This window comes from Saccharomycopsis crataegensis (assembly GCF_037102585.1).
Source record: "Saccharomycopsis crataegensis DNA, jcf7180000000084, whole genome shotgun sequence".
In the NCBI taxonomy this organism is placed as follows: domain Eukaryota; kingdom Fungi; phylum Ascomycota; class Saccharomycetes; order Ascoideales; family Saccharomycopsidaceae; genus Saccharomycopsis; species Saccharomycopsis crataegensis.
The window spans coordinates 556,477-576,169 of NW_027043829.1; the positions used below are offsets into that span (position 1 = coordinate 556,477).

Genomic DNA, 19,693 nt, shown 5'->3' on the forward strand with positions numbered 1-19,693 from the left:
AATAGTTACCGAAGAATGGTGTTATTGTTTTATCAAAGATGGTGAAAAATTTTGAATTTATTCATTTCTTGTATCCAACGTATGCGGTTTTTGCTTAGTCGAAGATTAAGACATTTTGAAATGATATTCTATAGATGTACGTGGCGTGTTCGATGATAATTCTTTTAAGGATATTATTGTCATGGCAAGGCTTGCTGATGCTTAATTCCATTGCCATATTCGACTACCTTGTATTATATTACCTACATCATGTAATTTCCTTATTTTAAAGGAGAAGCGGGGAATCCTCTCATTTTATATGCAATAAAGCGTCTTAAATTTTCTTATTTGTGAAATTTACTAAAAGTATCAGTCAAGGAAGGGCCTGTGCAAGGGACTATACATACCGCAAAATTTGAACCGGTTTTTTTTTTCAAAAAAAAAAGTGAAGCTAAATATCAAAACCATTTCAACTGTAGCAATGATTCTACGATTAATTTTTGGAAGTATTATTCTTAATGAACGTTATTTCAAATAGACAATAATAATGTCACTGCAATCAGACAGCCCTCATCACCATATCCATCCTCTCCATAATTTAATCAGCAGCAGAATCAGGCGTGTAGAGGGAATTGGGGAATGTATTATCAATATATGACAAGAGACTCGCTACATTTTCTTGTGGGTATATGTAATTCCAATAAATAATGAATATATATATAAACCAAATCCAAAAAACTCAAAATTTAAAAATATAGACCATTATATGGTTCAATTAATAGTTATCATCCATACTCCAATAATTAAATCCTTAATTATATATAAAAAAAAAAATGTAAAAAAAATAAAGAGAATAAATTCCGTAATTGATGTATCTACTCATTACCATTATTCTGAGAGCGTTGTACTTCATTGAGACGCTGTTTGAGATGACTTAACTCAAAAGGGTTTCTATCGTCATTATGTGATGTGCTGTGTGATGGTCTTTTACTATGAACGCTAGCGACGGCTTCAAGAAAGTTTAAACCACCGGTTGATTCATAATTTTCATTCAAGTTTCTTAGTCTGTGCAAATTATTACTGCCAGAACGACTTTCCCTAAACCTTCCCAATGCACCTGAAGGAACTGATGGTACCACACTATATTTCCGCTGGCGTCCCGAATTACTCAAATCATTTTCTTTCAATCTCTTGGTATACTTAAATTTATCAACTTTGAAAAAACTATCCTTGTGCTCATCATATTCATAGAGTGACCAATCAACACCGTATGGTTTTGGTTCAAGGATATACACCGAGTGTAATGGAATATCCAAGTCGCCAATATGCTCCTTGGAAATATTCAAGAAATAACCAAGCAAGATTCGCGAAACAACACGATGAGTAATTAATAATAAATGGTCTTCAGCACGTTCTATTTCTGTTATTATTGGCTTAAGTCTGTTGACAACATCCAAGTACGATTCGCCTCCGAGTCCAGGGTACCTATATGTCAATTTGTTTTCGATTCGAGCTTCAAATTCCTGGGGATATCTCTCCTGAATTTCTTTGTAGGTTAAGCCTTCCATTTTACCGGAACCAAGTTCGTTCAACATTCGCATTTCTTTAACAAAAAATTCATCACTATTAAAATATTTCGCGGTATCAATACTTCTTTTCAACATTGAAGTCCAAACACCAAACGTCTGCTCAGAAGTCTCATCATCGTCGCTAGCATCACCTTCTTCTTTGTCATGGGCTTGAACAATATTTTGAGCTGCCTCTTGAAGCTGAATTCTGTTGAATTCATCACGTTTTTGAGTTACGAAATTGGTGAGTGCTTTTGCGAATTTAACACCTCTAGCAGTTAACCCACAATCACCACCAATTCTCCCTTCAACATTATCAAAACTTTCCCCATGACGGGTCAAAATGATAAGTCTATCTTTGAGATTGAAATTCAAAAGAAATTCAATAGTTTGACAAGCAAGAAACCCAGAAATTTTGAACGTGATGAATTTCTCTCCAACATTAATCATTTTCACGTATCCAATATGCTTCTTTTTAAAGATTTTTTTTTCCTTGGTTTCATCTAAAGTCTGATAAACTTTCTCGTAGTTCGATAGTCTTTCCGTGAAATCAATGAGGGCTTTATCCTTGTCCATTTGTTTGTAATCTGGACCAGAAAGCTTTAGTCTAATATTACTCTGAATTAAAGCTTGTTCATCACAATAACTTTCCAAAAATAGAATTTTCAATCTATTTTCTGATGATTCATTAATACGTTGAACAATTCGTTCACGTCTAGCATACGTCGAATTGGTGGCATCAAAGATGCCAACTGCTCCAGGGCCGTACAACACATATTTCAACAACTCATCAAGGGTATCCATTGCCCATTTTTCACGAATGTCCAAACTCGACTTGTTATCTGGCGAGAAAAAATTCGCTGAATGACTAGTATTCTCGATATCCGTTAATGGTTTTGACGATGGGCCCAAATTATGAGAATCGGTTTTTCTTCTGGTGTTGCCAACGTTGAACACTTTGCAATCATGATGCATCCAGTTTAAATAGCGCGCCAACTTGTTGGTGATGTATGATTTTCCGCGTGCTGGTAAACCAACCATGACAATAACAAGCTTGCTAGCCACATCTAATGAAGCAATAGTGCCATCAGGGGAATCTCGAGATTTTGTTAGACCAGGAACATCGAGGGTAGTGGCACGACGTTTGGGCCGTTGGGTCTGGCGCTCTATTCGGCTTTGGGGTACCACAGTAAATGGTTTTTTACTATCTAAAAATTTCTTGGAAGCAAGAATGGGATCTTCTTCATCACTATCATCGTTATCGGCATCGTTGTCAGCCTCCTCAAATAATGCGCTAGCGTTCTTTTGAAGCGGGGTGTGATGAGGTTTCGATGATGCGGTGATTGGAGATAATGCCAATTCGTTGTCACTAATGTTTCCCATCGGTGTATTATTATCGCTAGATAGAACAGGCAGAGTATGGTTTGAGACAAATGGGGTATCACTTAAAGGTCGCTTATTGAAGGCCGGTAATGGGAGAGCTTTGATATTTCTTGGATGCATTTCGGACGATGAATAATCTGGAACTCTGAATTGTGAGACAAAAGATGATGCCAAAGTGTCACTTAGAACTTCATTGGATCCATTGTCATTTTTCTTGTGATAGTGGTCTTGTTCCTCGTCAGTGGTGACAATAACGTCTTCATAACTGGCATTTTTGTTGATGAAGACTTTAGGATCTGTCATACTATAATAACGATTATTGCTCTACACTGTAGGGGAGAACGACAATATGCTTGCAGGTAGATCTAGAAGGTATCTAGCACTATCCCGGTCAAAATAGAAAAGAAGAGAAAGGAGAAGCAGATTTCAATAATTTCAACACCTCTTTGCTACTGTTAATCCTACCACTGCAACAGTCACCTAAGAATGATGACCATCGATTGGACAAAAAAAAAAACACAAACAATACGGTTACGCTGCCCGGCATTATGACACTACGATTAGGGGAGGCCTCATCCATTTCTCCTTTTTAATATATATACATCTTTTTGCTCATTAGCTTTCCAATGAGGAAGACTTTCGACAATAATAGCTGGGAAACCGCACAACGTTCCATTAATTTCCTTCCTTAATTTCGTTTCACATTGGGGATCGGCGTATATCTGCGTGTCTCCCGAAATTACGAGCCCCAGCGCATCATGTTTGACACATTCAATAGTATAACTGCCAGGTAATCCATTATTCCTTTCCAGTTCGTACAAAGTATCTGTATACGATATTATAGATGATATTATAGATGATATTATTGGTATAATAACTTTAACAATCATCTACCGAGCGCAAGATGCCACAGTCTTCAGTGCTAATATGATACTCCACGGAACATCATCCGAGAAATATATGTTGATCCAAGTTCGTCACCACCAAGGAAGTTCCCATCCACAAACGTTCAAAGTCAACACTGCCGTTAGAAAACACAGGTTTGGTACACGTCTCATGGAGGCCTCCATGACGGAACAAATGCGTCGTAATGGTTTCGGAAATCCAAGATCCAAATCCCACTGAGCGGAACTCCGATAGTATCAGTGGGCGTCTTTGTTCCTTGGGCGGCATTGCGGTCAAGAAATATATCGATGAGAGCTCTGATATTGAATCTTTCAAAGGGTCAAACCCTCATGCATCTTGTATATCCAGTATCAGAGTATATCACGGTGGTGTTATTGCCCTTGTCAGCTGGTGGGGATAATAAGCTCAAAATAGAGCCCCACTAAATACCATAACGTTTGGTAACCTATTATCAATTTGCATAGAGATGACTGCCACCATTAATGTCATACTACTTCTTATAGTTGCAACTATGCTTGCAAGTTATTCTCTATCTGTATTAGGTTTAAACAGAGGGCCATTTGATAGCATTCGGCACTAACGTATTTAATTGCCATATTAATTACTAGTTATGCTGTAAATGTGTATGATCTAGGAATAGTAGCATATGTTTACTGTTTGAAGGGAAAATATGATGATTGAACTAAGTGAACTAGGGTGAAACAGCCGAAAAGAAAGTATTAAAGGAATTGAACAGCAGAGATATAATCTCAGTATATAGTAACAGCAAGGCTACATGAGTCTACAAATGGTAAATTTTTAGTTTGTTGCCTCAACACTGGGAAAAGTCTCCAGTGCCACTGTTCTGAAATATATGGTGGGGGCGACCACATTAACACTTATAAATAGTAATAAACTGATCAAGATGTATATTCTCCTAATTTAAATAATCTTACTTGAGCTTAGGAAGCGAAAAAAAACAACACAAAACAACCATGAAATTCAGTTTTGAAATTTTCCAAGCCATGGCCACGCGGGCCAAGAATTCCTGTGTATAAAAACTTGGCAAAGTTACGCTCTACTACACATATTGCTAATATATTCATCTCCTTGACTCTTGTGATAGTTGTCCTATTTATCATCAAATGCATCAAGTGTACGCCGGTTTGAAAAAACAGATGATTATTATTTTTCCTAGCCTACAACGAGATGTTTTACCTTACTAGTCTTTAAATCTACACAAATGAATTATCCATTTCAAATTCTGAATTCTAATTACGGCTACTGGTTCAGATCAGGGGCTGAACGACCTTTGGTTCTGTATATCCCAACTTGAGGTTGTGTTCGATATTGGACTAATCTTCGGTGAGAATGTATCCTAATATTTTGGTAAGACATCTTGATAATATTAAATAAGATATTGCGATAGAAATTTATTTGTCACCAAAGAGTAGTATCGGATGTAAAGTACGAAATGTCAAGCAAATTGTAAAAAATCTTTTCTTTGATCTCTCGAAAACTTCAGAGGAGATACGAAAAACAGCAAATGACGTAAACATTTATAGTTAATAACCATGAAGATAAGAATAGAGATGATGATAACCATAAAAACGTTTGATGAAGTTAAGACATAGCATATACAAGTAACAACCTTCAATCCCACTACCACCATTAATATCATACTACTTCTTTTAGTTGCAATTATAGTTGTTTTTTCTATTCTATTGAATACATCATCAATTATGATATGGTCAAATCCATTTTAGAGTTAACACATCGCTAACTATGCTGGGCACCAAAATAATTATGTAGTGAGGTTGCCAATCGGCTCCGCCATATTGGAACATACGCAATTATTGATAGTAAAACGGATAAAATAGAAGGATGATAAATATAGACAGAATAAACTATTATTATTAACCATCGAATTGCCATGATCAAATGATAAGTTGTATGATTTTCTTAATTTCTTTCCGTAATTTCGTTTCATAATAGGGATCGGTATATATCCGGATGGCTCCCGAAATTACGAGCCCTAGCGCATCATGATTGACCCATGCAGTAGTATAACTGCCAGGTAATCTATTAATCCTTTTCTGTTCATACAAAGTATCTATATTCAAGTTTATACTCAATTTTATTTATAATTATATATAGAATATCGATATAATGTCTTTACAAATCTTCAACCAAGCACCAGGTGCTACTGTCTTTAATAGCGATGTCATTCTCCACGGGGGCTCATCCGAGAAATATGGGTTGATCCAAGTTCGTCACCACCAAGGAAATTTCCCCCCACAAACATTCGAAGTCAACAGTAATCACTTCAAATTGCTTGTCCATTTGGTCGAAGGTGAAAATGAGCTCATATTCACCCAATACTCTGGAAAATTTGTCAATGGTGTCCCTCATTATGATCAAGCTTCTAGGTACAAACCAATTCAATTGATATACCACTTATATTATAGAAGAATGGTGGAAAATCCTTCCATAAATCTTTGTCTTCTTTTGGCCAAGGATTCTCCAGGAGTCTTCGATTCTCCAAAAAATAAAATCAACACTGAGGGTAATAATGTCAACACTGCCGTCAGAAAACTCAGGTTTGGTGCACGTCTCATGGAGGCCTTCATGACGGAACAAATGCGTCGTAATGGTTTCGGAAATCGTTGTTTTAGATTCACTGAAGAATTCAGCTATGACTCGTTATCATCACAGGAACGTGGTAGTGTGCAACGTGAGACTGTGAAAGTGCACATTATTCGAATGGATCAAACCGTTGCAGAAATCCAAGATCCAAATGTCGCTCAACAGAACTCCGATGCTGACAACCCTATGGGTCTTTTTGAGTGGGCCGCCGATGCAATTCGGCAATACATCGCTGATAACCCCCATCTTGAATCATTTAAAGGAGAGACCCCTAAGGCGTCTTGCATGTTCATGGACGCTCATTGGGATCCTAACCAGGATCTTATTTTGGGGCACGCCGCTCTTGCTGGTAATTATGGAAAATTGCGTTTAACGACTTTTGGATCCCAAGGTCTTTGGTCATGGCCAAGCTGCTATGAGGAATTGTATTCTGCCTTAAGTGATTGTACCAGGACTGATACTCTGGTATGTGCCAATGACTGCAATAAAGGTGAGAGTGCTTGGGAAGCCGCTACTATATCTCTTGGGGGGTTCTTGGACGTAATTGGCAAGCATTTGTACTGGCCAGATCCATCAGATGGGATCTTTTTACCTACTTATCTGACTCTCAACCGCTCATTTATGAGCCGTGAATTCCCTTGCAAGAGAACTGGGGAACTAGGGTACGAACCAGTCTTATCTACTGACGAATGTAACTGGAGCAGATTGAGCATCATGAGATTTTTGTACCTTCCAGGACTCCGTATCCCTGCTGATTATCACGATGATACAATTATTTGGAATGCTCGGGAAATTGCCGAGGAGCCCACCTTCATCGGTGTGGAAAATCGCTCGATCTTTGTTACTAGTAATACAGGGATTTATCTTGTGGAAGTTCACGTTGATGGCGAAGCGCGTGCACAATTGGAATTTCAACCAAAGCGCAGCAATAATGGTCCTGGTCCACAAAAAGAGTTGAAGCTCAGTTACAGTGATTTACAAAACAATTTGGACCCAGAGTACCAAGGTAAACCAATGAAATTGGTGATTCTTTCCCTTGGATTGAAGCAGCTTGTCGTGGAGAGTGATATCTGGGAGTACCTTGAGCCTGTCCACCATGATTTCGGTTTGGGTGGAGGTATGCTTGAAGGTGTCTCCACCGAATGCCATGGCGTACCACGCGCGGATGAGACTGGGATCATTCCAATTTATGGACCTGGAGAGTTATCCTGTATTAGAGTATATCATGGTGACGCTCTTGATGGTATCGAATTTATTCATCGGAAAGGGAAATCCCATCACCACAAATTTCATTCATCAAAAAGCTCGACACTTTTCGGAAACCGTACGCAAGATTACTCTGATGTTCCTATCTATGATGGTGAATCATTCGTGGGTTTCAAAATTAGATGTGGTGCGTGGGTTGATGCGGTCCAGGTAGTAACTAACAAGAAAGTTACCCCCTGGTATGGTTTTGCTGACGGAGGCCATGGTGCAGTCATTGAAGCTCCAACCGGCTACCAACTTGTGGCTCTTAGAGGTACCGTAGGCCCTTGGGTGAATAGTATCCAAGGTATTTACATTAGGAGATAGAAATAGTCTCGAAATTTCTACTTGGTTTTAAAAAGAAGGGCATTATCTCATAGTTTTGAATTGCAAGAGAACACAGAAGAAATAATACATCCAATTATATTAGCGATAAATATAAAAAAAAATAATAATGAGATCAGAAGAACCAAGTATTTGTAAGTTTCTATTGCTTCAATACCGAGACAGTGAGTTCAATTCACAAACATTGTAAGAGCTACTTGGAATGGGGGATTGATTATGCCCATGGATTTGATTGTTGATGTATCCCAAGTTGGTATTCGAGATATACTGAGAAATTGTCGTGTAATAATAATTAGTTGCTACGGGTTTAGATTGGTCTTGAGTTCCGTGCCTTCTAACCTGATCTTGATTGATACTGGATTAATCTTCTCTTGATTTCTTCTTCTTACCGCAACTCTCATGCCGATTCACCATTAAATTCTCTATTGTGAAAATGTAATCACTGCATCTTCACTGTGATTATGTATCTCGACATGCCAATGCTACAGATCTCTGAACAGGGGCTGTAGCATGTATTGTAGATGCTGTTGTGAAACAGTATTTTTACTTGTTCACACAGCTCCCCTCTCACCTTACGGTAAGATACTCCTTTCTATATACTTGCTATATATACTATGTTGTAACCTGAGTCACACAAGCTATGATGAGCTGATTCAAATATTCCTGATGTAACAAAATCTTTTCACAGAGGACTTAACTGAAGGGTTCTAACAATAACTGCAAATACATGATTCAGAAGAAAATTTTGACTTGGCAATTTTGAGCCTTTGACATTTATTCAAGTGCGCTTAGCACGTTTTGCACAGTTAAATGGAACTCCATCGCGGTTACGCTGCCCGGGATTATGACACACTGTGATGGCTGATGGAGGGAAACTTTGGTCCATTTTTATCATACACAATATCGATCTATTAATTCTCCTGTTAACTGAGGAAGCTCCTCGAAGAAAATGATTGAGAAATCATTCAATATGCAATTAATTTCTTTGCATTAATTCTTGTTTAATCCTGTGGAGATCGACACCCTGTCTCCTTGAAATTACGAGCCCTGGCGCCGGCTATTATAAAAACCAAGCAATAGTTATTCCTTTCCAGTTCATACAAAGCATCTGTATATGATATTATTTATGATATTATCGGTATAATGACTTTAACAATCATCAACCAAGCGCCAGGCACCACCGTCTTTATTCCAGATGTCCTTCTTCACGGAACCTCTTCCGAAAAATACGGGTTGATCCAAGTTCGTCATCACCAAGGAAATTTCCCCCCACAAACGTTCGAAGTTAACAGCCATAACTTCAAGTTGCTCGTCCATTTGGTTCAAGGTGAAAATGAACTTATCATCACCCAATATTCTGGAAAATTTGTCAATGGTGTTCCTCATTATGATCAAACTCCTACATACAGGCCAATTCAATTGACTTACCACTTGAATTATAAAAAAATGGTGGAAAATCCAACCACTAACCTTTGTCTTCTTTTGGCCAAGGATTCTCCAGGAGTCTTCGACTCCCCAGAATATAAAATCAAACGTGAGGGTAATGATATTAACACTGCCGTTAGAAAACTCAGGTTTGGTGCACGTCTCATGGAAGCTTTCACTCTGGAACAAATGCGTCGTAATGGTTTCGGAAATCGTTGTTTTAGATTCACTGAAGAGGCCGCAATTGACTCATTATCTTCACAGGAACGTGGGAATGTACAACGTGAGACTGTGAAAGTGCATGTTATTCGAATGGATCAAACTGTTGCAGAAATCCATGATCCAAATGTCGCTCAACAGAACCCCAACGGGAATAACACTGGGGCGCTTTTTGGCTGGGCCGCCGATGCGGTTCGCAAGTACATGAACGAAAACCCTGGTCTTGAATCTTTCAAAGGGGAAAACTTTCAAGCTTCTTGTATGATCATGGACGCTCATTGGGATCCTAGCCAGAATCTTCTTTTGGGGCATGCCGCTCTTGGTGGTAATGCTGGAAACTTACGGTTAGCAATCTTTGGATCCCAAGGTCTTTGGTCATGGCCAACTTGCTACGAGGAATTGTACTCCGCTTATAGCGATTGTACCAAGATTGACACCCTGGTATGTGTCAATGATTGTAATGAATGTGGTAGTGCGTGGGAAGCCCTTAATATCTCCCTTGGAGCGTTCTTGCACGAAATTGGTCATCATTTGGGTTGTCCGCATCAACCAAACGGGGTTATGTTACGTGATTACGTGATTCTTAATCGTACTTTCATGACTCGGGAATTCCCTTGTATAAGAACTGGGAAACCAGGATACGAACCAGTATTACCTACTGACGAATGTACCTGGAATAGATTGGATATCATGAGATTTTTGTACCATCCATCGTTCCGCATTCCTATTGATTTCCACGACGACACAATTATTAAAAATGCCTGGGAAATCGCCGAGGAGCCTGTCATCTCAGATATGGAAAATCGTTCGATCTTTGTTACTGCCAATACTGGGGTTTATCTTGTGGAAATTCACGTTGACGGTAATCCACGGGCTCAATTAGAATTCCCGCCAAGGCTCAGTAATAATGGTCCAGGTCCACAAAAAGAATTGGTGCTTAGTTATCAGGATTTGCAAAACCATTTGAGACCAGAGTTCCGAGGGAAACCAATGAAGTTGGAAATTCTTTCCGTTGGCTTGAAACAAGCTACCGTGGAAAATGATACTTGGGAAGATCCCCAACGTATCGAACATGATTTCGGCTTGGGTCGTGGTACTCTTGCAGGTTTCGTCACCAGATGTCATGGTAACACAAACAATGATGATACTGGGATCATTCCAATCTACGGACATGGAGCGTTGTCCAATATCAGAGTATTCCATGGTGGTGCTCTTGATGGTATTGAATTTGTGCATCCAGAAAGCCGAAGCTCTACACTTTTTGGAAAGCGTACCAATGGTTACTCTGATGTTCCAATAGATGCTGATGAATCAGTTGTAAGTTTCAATGTTAGATGTGGTGCCTGGGTTGACGCGGTACAGGTAGTAACCAATAAGAAAGTTACTCCTTGGTATGGTAATGCTAACGGAGGACATGGCGCAGTCATTCAATGTCCAACCGGTTATCAACTCGTCGCTCTTAAAGGCACTGTTGGTGGTTGGGTGAATAGTATCCAAGGTATTTACATTAGGAGACAGAAATAGTCTAAAAACTTTTAGATGGTTAAAAGAGATTGTTTTGCTTAAAGTTTTGAATTACAATAGAGTATAAAAAAATAATAGATTTTATTATTATATAATATGTCTGCAAATAAATATGTAATATGAATTCGAGACCAGAAAGAGTAGTTACTAAGGAAAAAGCAATAGTTCTAACATAGATGTAAACGCTGACAAAAAGTCAACATTAAAGAAAGGTTTATCGCTGAGAGATGAAAAAAATGCAACTATATATTTTGAATCAATCAGAAGATACGGATTATAGAACAGCCAAGGAAAACAAATATTCATTCATAAAACATCACAAAAAGCTAATAATAATAGTAATAATAATAGTAATAATAATAGTAATAATAATAGTAATAATAATAGTAATAATAATAGTAATAATAATAGTAATAATAATAGTAATAATAATAATCTCAATAAATGAGAAAACAGATGAAAAAAGAAGAATTAATTCCGCAATACATTGGGCTGGTCATCACCTTAGAACACACATCACAACAGGACACCCTGAAATAGCTTCAAGTTGAAAAGAGAACAAAAAAGAATAAACAATACCAAATTAATACATCATATGCTCTTTAAATCTTCAATCTCGACCTTAATTTCCGCCGCCTTTTGGGTGATTTTTGTGGATTCTACCAATTCCATTGCTGCTTCAACACATAGACATGGAGTTCCGTCTACACAAAACCCACATGATTCAAATAGGTTTTCATCACTACTGGAATTACCACCAATATTTCCACTATTTACTTTGAAATTACTATTCTCGGGGTCTCTGTCAGAATTATTATTGGAATCTTTGTCAGAATTCGACAAATGGTTGATTTTCGTCTTGAAATGCTTGGTTGGACGTTTTATTGCCCTTCCTTTCGTATTTGTCCTTCTTTGAGGATTTATGCCACCATCGTTACTGGTTGAATAAGTCGGTACCGATAAGCTACGCTCTAATTTCAAAGCCAGAAAATCCTCATCACTATGATGATTAATATTATCGTTTTTTCCAAGCAAAGGATCATCTGGTTCGTAAATTCCTGACAATTGTAAGAACGTTCCATCTTTCACAGAGGCAGAAGCATCAACAGCCGCTAATCCAGCAGAGCCATAATGGGGGAAATTTATCTCATTTTTCACCATAGACGATGGAAGATCAGAAGATGGAACTTTAGATGGGTCTTTATTAGGAATAACACCACCAAGATTTTTAGTATTGCTATCCTGATTATCATGGGAATTTTTCTTTGATTTTGACTGTCTTTTGGAAGTGCTAGAATTAGACAATTTTCCAGCTTTATTCGCCAATTTACGATTAGAGCAATTGGTCCCCAGATTATTGTTGTTGTTGGAAATAGCATGGCCATGCTCTATAGAATTCGTCATATCATTATATGAGTTCAAAGAAGTGGTTCGTTCAAGTTTCACGGATGCGTTAGACAGAAATAGTTTCTTCATGGCATCCGGATCATGATTCAGATTATTGTTCAAAAAATGTGAGACTTCATGGTCATTAGATAATCCTCCCGGAATTGATTTTTTTCTGCGGGGAGAATCAAAATGATGATAGTGGTTGTTAATGTGGAGATTAGTTGGCACTGGCGAAAGCAGCAGGAATGAATTAAGTAGCAAGAGCAGGTCAACATCAAAGTCTGTTATCTCTGAAGTATTAGACATGGTTAGAGAAAGTGATGGAGATGGTGAAGAGGAAGAAAAGCGTTCATCAAGAATGCCATCATCCATATCATCATGATGGATTGAGAGGCTATCCAATGAGTGGGAAATCAGGTTTGCTTTATGGCTGGTATTGTTTTTTGAATGATCCTTCATATGGACATTTTCCATTACCCCTTGTTTGGATTGTTGCTGTTGTTTATTTTTGCGAGACTTTGTTTTTTTAGTTGGTTTCTCAGACTTGAGGAAAGAGTTAAGATCATTCAAGATTTTACTATTGTTGTCAGGGCCAGCAAGAGAACTGATATTATTACTAAGCTTCATTGGGTTAATAGTTTCACTATTATTATCTGATATATTATCAGTTGATGAGCCTTGGCCAGCGCCTTGATTGTTATTTGTGCTATTTTGATTGTCACCTTCATCAGTGCCACTACCCCCAATAACCGTGGTGTCTTGCAATATCTTGAGCAAGTTGATCTCATTACGGAGCTTATCAATAATCAATTTCAATTTTTCGTTCTCTTTTACTTTCGAACTAAGAATCGATTGAAGTTCCGAGTGATCTTTGGAGCTTGATGAGCGTTGCATAGAAACGCTTTGCTGATTGTGAGTATTCATCATAGTCGACATTGATCTATCTAGTTTTTGAATCGGTTTGATGGGTTTTGGCACAAGTGATGGCTGATTTGAAATATTATTTAAAGATTTGGTATTAGGCATTATGTTGGGTAATACTTTAGACTTGTTTAATTGTTGTTGGTTATTTGGAGATTTATTAAGAGTATCTGCCGTTGATTTGTAGTTGAAATCTGTCGGTTTTGGAATACTTGGTTCAACTTCCTCTTTTTTGATTCCAGGGGTAGTGGATGATGCCGTTTCTTGTAGTAAAGACCAGTTCTTTGATGCTGATATTGAAGTACTAATAGGACTTGATGCCTTTAGAAGGTTATCGGTGCTCTGAGCGCTAACCGATTTTGAAATAATGTAGGAAAGTTTTGATGTGCTTGAATATTTGGAAGCAGAGGTAGCGCTCAATGAGTTTAATCCAATTTGAGAACTTAATGAGTCAGTAGCCTTTGGGTTAGATAGTGTGGATGACGATGAGTTAGATATTAGTGGTTTGGCATTGTTTACGGGATTGACGGAGCTTTTAAGAGTGGAAGTAGAGGAGGTTGAGGAAGTAAGAGAGTCTAATGACGTCGACAGGATGTTTTTCAAAGGACCAAGAGGATTATTTCTAGTTGCTGAGATTGTTTGAGAAGGGGCGTTTATAGAGCTTTGTACTGTGGCAAGCAAGGAGTTGGCAATGGGGGCGGAACCGTTATTCCCCAACATCGAAGACCCCAGGGAAAGAAGTTCTATAGCAGTGGTAGAAGAAGACGACAGGGATGACGGAAAGTCCTTGGTCTGTGAAGGACTGGTTGAGGACATTATGCTAGGGTGTGCTATATGAGGGACATTAGGCAAATTTTGGGTAACACTCTATCTGACTAAATCTGGTAATGATGGTGATCTTGCGATAAATCTTTTTTCATTCTTTCTCATCTTCGCGCATTGTGCCATGCAAGCACGGTAGGACTCGGTGGGAGGGACCGGGGGTGCTCACCACGCCGGTCGGACCGAGGAAATATTTTTTTTGTTTATTTCTCCGGACCGGAAAGTGAGCCAGCCACCGGGTAAATAAATGTGTCACCTGATTTACAACGTGACTTTTTTTGTTTGTTTCTGTTTGCTTGTTTGTTTGTTGTGTCAACCTCATGATGATCATCATACGATCATCATCATCATCATCATCATATTTCAGTCACAATGGACTCTAAAACCCAGAAGAATGAAAACCTCAAGCTAGTATCTCTCCAACTCCAGCGCCTCAACCAGCAACTAGCAAAAACAGACTCGCTCCTACAGGTGTCGACGATCCAAGCTCAGTCAGTTCGGAAGTTGGGATTGTACCACGCAAGCTTGTTTATGGCGGTTAACCAGATCACCGAACAGGATATTGTCCAGGTCAATGAGGATCAATCCTAAACCTCATTGGTTCCTGGCGATGGTGATTGACCAAAAAGTTGTTAGTATTAGGCCCCGATGGGCACCCGGGTAACTTACATCTGTTATGATTTTTTGATTGTTTCGTACAACAGAATGAAAGGCAAATCGTATATTATTTCACTGACACATCAATTGTCTAATTTGCTAAAAAAAAATGGCTCCTCAACAACTTAGCCCATGCTGTATTGCCACCAATACCCACCAAGGTGAACCAGTTGGTACCATCCATGAATCTATTTATGGGCTTCCAACTTATGTCTCTGGTGACAAATCTTCTGGAAAACTTCTCATCATTGCTGCTGATATTTATGGTTATAGCTATATCAACAATAAATTAATTGCTGATGCTTTTGCTGCTAAGGGATACTATGTATTGTTGCCAGACTTGTTAAAAAACGACTTTGCCATCCCGGGCAAGCCAGAACTTTTACCAGCCTGGTTGCAAAAGCACCCAGTCTCAGATGTCTCTAAAATGTACATTGACTTTGTCCAGAAGGCAAAGGAAGACCTCAAACCTTCTTTCACTGCCGGTACTGGCTATTGCTTCGGTGCTAAATTTGTTGTGGAAAACTTAACCAAGGATGGTTTACTTGAAGCCGGTGCCGTTGCTCACCCAAGTTTTGTCACCCCTGAAGATGTTGATGCCATTGCCAAGCCAATCTTGATTAGTGCCGCCCAAGATGATGTCATGTTCCCAGCTGTAGCCAGACACAAAGCTGAAGAAATTTTAATAAAGAACCAACAAAGATTCCAAATTGATTTGTTCAGCGGAGTTTCCCACGGGTTTGCAGTTAGAGGAGACTTAAAGAACCCCGTTGTCAAGTATGCCTATGACAAGGCCCTTAGTGACCAATTGGTCTTCTTTGGTCAATTTTCCAAATAATTGTGCAAAATTATAGACATTATAGTTGAAGATTTAGACACACCATATGCTCTAGAATAAATAAGTAAATGGATTGAGAACTGAATTTGGTTATGTAATCGAATATAGACAGTACGATATCAAATAAAATCAAGGACTACGTAATATGAATAATTGCTTAACCCAATATCAAATCAATTAAATATAGATATAAAATATAAAAAGCAGAAACAAACATGATAGTAAAAAAAAAGACATCCTGAAATACACTCTTTAATAAAATTCTCTTTAATTTAATATGAGAGTTCTAAACTTTCAATACCATCACTGGTCTTTTATTTCTTTGTAGCGATGATTGCTGATGAATGCCAACCAGAAGCAGCAATTGCCAAAGCCACTTTATTATTTGGCAAAGAAATTCTTTGAGGTTTAGTGACCCGCATGTCTCTCCAATTACCTTCCATGACAGCAGTATTTGGCCCGAATTTCTCATTAATCTCTTCACAATTACCTAATCCCAAACTTCCACAAGATTGACTCTCAAGACCCCAACTAGCCATTGACCCATCTTTGAAAAGAGCCATGAAATGATAGTCACCCATACTGATATTGATACACTTTTGGTATTGTAATTCCGGTAAGATTTGTGGTTTGCTTTTTGTAGAGCAGGTACGATTTTCGAAATCAAATTGGTCGTAGTTGATGGAATCTCGATCCCCAATGAGCACTTGATCATCGTTGGTGAATACCGCAAAATTACAAAAAGTTCCAGAGATCTTCACAAACCGACAACCGGTACCTGATTTCAAAGTTGTTTTCGATAAATGTTCATTGAATGATAACACTTCGAATGGTTGAGGTTGTATTGTTGAATCAAACATCTCAGGGGAAATGTCCATACGATACAATTTCCCTGTGGAAGTGATGTATAATAAAAATCCGTCACCAATGAAATAATCAACTACTTGGCGATCATTATGAGTTTCTCCTGTGCCACTGATCACTCTATAATTGGCATTTAGGGCAATATCTGGCGAGTCTTCTTTTTTGATCGGATCTCTAGTGTTCCAAAGCACAATACCTACTCCGAACACAAAACACGAGGAAATCCCCCATCCAGCAGAGATTTTCGTGATGCGATTAATGTTGGAATCCTTGATGATTGATTTTTTGGTGGTTGGGTTGATAAACTTAAGTCTGATCCCGAATTCTTGATCGCCGGTGTCCCAAGTCCAGATCTGATTGCGGTTATCTAAGGCAATAAATTGGGTTCTGCCACTGCTAATCCCAATGATCTTGGTGTTTTTAGTTTTTGGAGTTCTTGGAAGTTCACATAATTTGATTGTCGGCTTTTTCAGCTTCATAAGCTCGATCTCCGCTAAGGCTGCTGGGGAATAGAATTCGTTTGCTGGTATTTGCCCCCAAGGATTAGTATCATGTGGTTCAGATGATTGCGGTGGGAAGGAACGGATGTTTACAGGTCCTCTTCTAACATAATGACCTCCAAAACGTGGGATCCGATTTTCTTGTCTTCTGTAGAACTCAATTAATGGATTATAATCTGGTTCACGCGGATAAGTTCCGGGGTCTTTTTCCAATTGGTACCCAATGGTGAAGATGTTGTTCTCCCCCGTCAACACATGAAAGGTGAAACCCCCGGCACAAACATCAACCATGGTGATGTCATGACTATCAGTTATATCACCACTAAGAAAACTTTTCACTTCTGTTGGAGTCAGAACATAAAACCTTCCAAACCTTGGTGCTTGTAAATCTTGTCTAGTATGGCCCAATCTTCCTCGCTCGTTATCACCCCAGGTATAAAGATGGGATGATAACCGGAGCTTGTACAATTCATGCCAATTGGCAGTTGACGATAGCCATGGAGTGGCACTATCATCTCCAAACTGTTTCTGGAAGAGTACCTGGTAAAAATACGAAGATTGTAACATCTGGTGCAAATCATGATTTGGGACCTTGGAAAGTTGTACAATGTCATCGTAGTCCAATTGAGGAAGAAGATGACGCATGATAATATCCTCCCCTAGGGATAATATGTTAGAAGTCATGGTTTGCCTGTGATGCTCTCTGTATATATTGAACTGTCTGGTGATTCGAAGGCGATATCAGGACGTTTGCTTTTTTTATTTTTTATTGTTTTATTTTTTTTTTTTTACTTTGCCTCCTAATTTTTTTAGCCTCTGCCCTATCACTGGTGGCTTGAATGTGGTAATTAATTGTAATTTAAGAATTTCTGATAGACTACTAATTTGTTTTATAATAAAGGGGATAACTTCTCAAGATTTTCTTCTGTTTGTGTGGGTGCTGACGGGAAATGTGTCAGATAGTTGCTGCGTATGCTTCTCTGGAAGCATCATGCCGGTTCCCCTTTGATCAGGAAAATCGCCCAGATAATTGACACCATCTATGTCCATACTGTATTCTTTTCCCCAGAAAGATTCACGTAAGGTTTTTCTCAAAGCATATATTACTACTCTGTAAACGGTTTCCTCTGATAATATATTTGTATAATATCTGCTTGTAATCAATGTAAATTGCTGGTTGATCTACCCACGGTTATTCATCTTATTATCAGGACTTATTATTGTAATATACTCTTCCAAAGAAAGCATATCAGCTATCATCTGAATATCTAGAAAGAATCACCTCGGTCCGGTCTTTCGCCTTCGCTCCTTTCCCTTTCCACTTGACAATAATGCCTCCAACGGATTTAACTCCCAATATCCGGAGATTACCTGCCCTGGAATCCAGCAGTGGGTTACTTCGGTATCCGTGCTGACGAGAAAAGCGTATAAATTGGGAGCCAAATCCTAAAAAAATCTCTATTGATGCATACTCATATGCTATTAATTATCACCAGCATTAATAAATATAGCAAAGAAAATGGCCTCTTTACCTCCTGCTGCTTGCTGCTTGAAAAGAACTTTCCACGGTATGTGTGTGTTTGTACTGCGCGAGGCACAAAAAAAAAGGGGATCATAAACTAACTAATAAACAGAAGGTGAAAGAAAAGGAACCCTTCACAAGAGTCTCTATGGCCTTGCCTCATATGAGGTCGGGGATATAAAATCTAAAAGAGTCCTCATCGTCGCTATCGATATCTACGGACACGATTTCCTTAATACCAACTTAATTGCCGATGAGTATGCTGCTCAAGGCTACTACGTTGTGATACCTGATATTTTACTAGGGGATCCGGTGGATTTATCTAGAGGCATGGAGTCCTTCCAGGAATGGAAAGTTAACCACGGTCCAGAAGTTACTATTATGGCGTACCATAACTATTTGATAGAATTAAAAAAAACCGTGGCTTCAGATGCCAAATTGTTCAGTGTCGCTTACTGTTTTGGGGCCCATTGTGTCATTAAAGAATTGGGCTCCACTGGGCTTTTAACTGCGGGAGCCATTGCCCATCCAAGTAATGTCACTACTGAAGCCATGGAAAACGTCACCAAGCCACTACTGATCAGTGCTGCCCAGATCGATCAAGTGTTCACCACAGAATTGAGACATAAGACCGAAGAAATCTTGATAAAGAATGATGTAAGATTCCAAATCACATTATTCAGTGGGGTTTCCCATGGGTTTGCCATCAAGGGGGATATTAATGATAAAGTGGTCAAATATGCCAAAGAAAAGTGTTTCTATGATGTTGTCAGCTGGTTTGGCCAATTCTAATTTTCATAGATCTTTCTAAAAATTTCTTTAAACAATTGTTAATCTACACACTGAAAAAGGAGTTATTATATTTATGTTACAATTTAATATTTATGTTACAATTTAATATTTATGTTACAATTTAATATTTATGTTACAATTTTATTTGATCATGCAAAAAAAAAAAAAA

General features: G+C 38.5%; 10 protein-coding genes across 10 annotated transcripts; 6 read left to right on the forward strand and 4 right to left on the reverse strand. All coding sequences in view use genetic code 12, as the record gives it.

Moving 5' to 3' along the window:
- Positions 1-854: 854 nt before the first annotated feature.
- Positions 855-3,233, reverse strand: DASC09_032570 (bifunctional nucleoside/nucleotide kinase/histidine phosphatase family protein; the record flags this gene model as incomplete). The annotated part of the gene is made up of 1 exon (XM_064996856.1): positions 855-3,233. One exon carries the CDS (start codon positions 3,231-3,233, stop codon positions 855-857), a length of 2,379 nt encoding a protein of 792 aa, XP_064852928.1.
- Positions 3,234-4,020: 787 nt separating this feature from the next.
- Positions 4,021-4,236, forward strand: DASC09_032580 (uncharacterized protein; the record flags this gene model as incomplete). Its single annotated transcript, XM_064996857.1, has 1 exon — positions 4,021-4,236. The coding sequence occupies one exon, from the start codon at positions 4,021-4,023 to the stop codon at positions 4,234-4,236; it is 216 nt and encodes a 71-aa protein (XP_064852929.1).
- Positions 4,237-5,984: 1,748 nt separating this feature from the next.
- Positions 5,985-8,033, forward strand: DASC09_032590 (zinc metalloproteinase family protein; the record flags this gene model as incomplete). Its single annotated transcript, XM_064996858.1, has 1 exon — positions 5,985-8,033. The coding sequence occupies one exon, from the start codon at positions 5,985-5,987 to the stop codon at positions 8,031-8,033; it is 2,049 nt and encodes a 682-aa protein (XP_064852930.1).
- A 1,161-nt stretch (positions 8,034-9,194) lies between these two features.
- DASC09_032600 (zinc metalloproteinase family protein) lies at positions 9,195-11,219 on the forward strand (the record flags this gene model as incomplete). Its single annotated transcript, XM_064996859.1, has 1 exon — positions 9,195-11,219. One exon carries the CDS (start codon positions 9,195-9,197, stop codon positions 11,217-11,219), a length of 2,025 nt encoding a protein of 674 aa, XP_064852931.1.
- Positions 11,220-11,810: 591 nt separating this feature from the next.
- Positions 11,811-14,345, reverse strand: DASC09_032610 (uncharacterized protein; the record flags this gene model as incomplete). Its single annotated transcript, XM_064996860.1, has 1 exon — positions 11,811-14,345. One exon carries the CDS (start codon positions 14,343-14,345, stop codon positions 11,811-11,813), a length of 2,535 nt encoding a protein of 844 aa, XP_064852932.1.
- Positions 14,346-14,723: 378 nt separating this feature from the next.
- Positions 14,724-14,942, forward strand: DASC09_032620 (uncharacterized protein; the record flags this gene model as incomplete). The annotated part of the gene is made up of 1 exon (XM_064996861.1): positions 14,724-14,942. One exon carries the CDS (start codon positions 14,724-14,726, stop codon positions 14,940-14,942), a length of 219 nt encoding a protein of 72 aa, XP_064852933.1.
- Positions 14,943-15,117: 175 nt separating this feature from the next.
- On the forward strand, positions 15,118-15,846 carry DASC09_032630 (uncharacterized protein; the record flags this gene model as incomplete). Its single annotated transcript, XM_064996862.1, has 1 exon — positions 15,118-15,846. The coding sequence occupies one exon, from the start codon at positions 15,118-15,120 to the stop codon at positions 15,844-15,846; it is 729 nt and encodes a 242-aa protein (XP_064852934.1).
- A 314-nt stretch (positions 15,847-16,160) lies between these two features.
- SAF1 (SCF ubiquitin ligase complex subunit SAF1) lies at positions 16,161-17,894 on the reverse strand (the record flags this gene model as incomplete). The annotated part of the gene is made up of 1 exon (XM_064996863.1): positions 16,161-17,894. The coding sequence occupies one exon, from the start codon at positions 17,892-17,894 to the stop codon at positions 16,161-16,163; it is 1,734 nt and encodes a 577-aa protein (XP_064852935.1).
- Positions 17,895-18,459: 565 nt separating this feature from the next.
- DASC09_032650 (uncharacterized protein) lies at positions 18,460-18,686 on the reverse strand (the record flags this gene model as incomplete). The annotated part of the gene is made up of 2 exons (XM_064996864.1): positions 18,460-18,656; positions 18,683-18,686. 2 exons carry the CDS (start codon positions 18,684-18,686, stop codon positions 18,460-18,462), a joined length of 201 nt encoding a protein of 66 aa, XP_064852936.1.
- A 43-nt stretch (positions 18,687-18,729) lies between these two features.
- Positions 18,730-19,524, forward strand: DASC09_032660 (uncharacterized protein; the record flags this gene model as incomplete). Its single annotated transcript, XM_064996865.1, has 2 exons — positions 18,730-18,778; positions 18,845-19,524. The coding sequence occupies 2 exons, from the start codon at positions 18,730-18,732 to the stop codon at positions 19,522-19,524; spliced, it is 729 nt and encodes a 242-aa protein (XP_064852937.1).
- Positions 19,525-19,693: the final 169 nt, after the last annotated feature.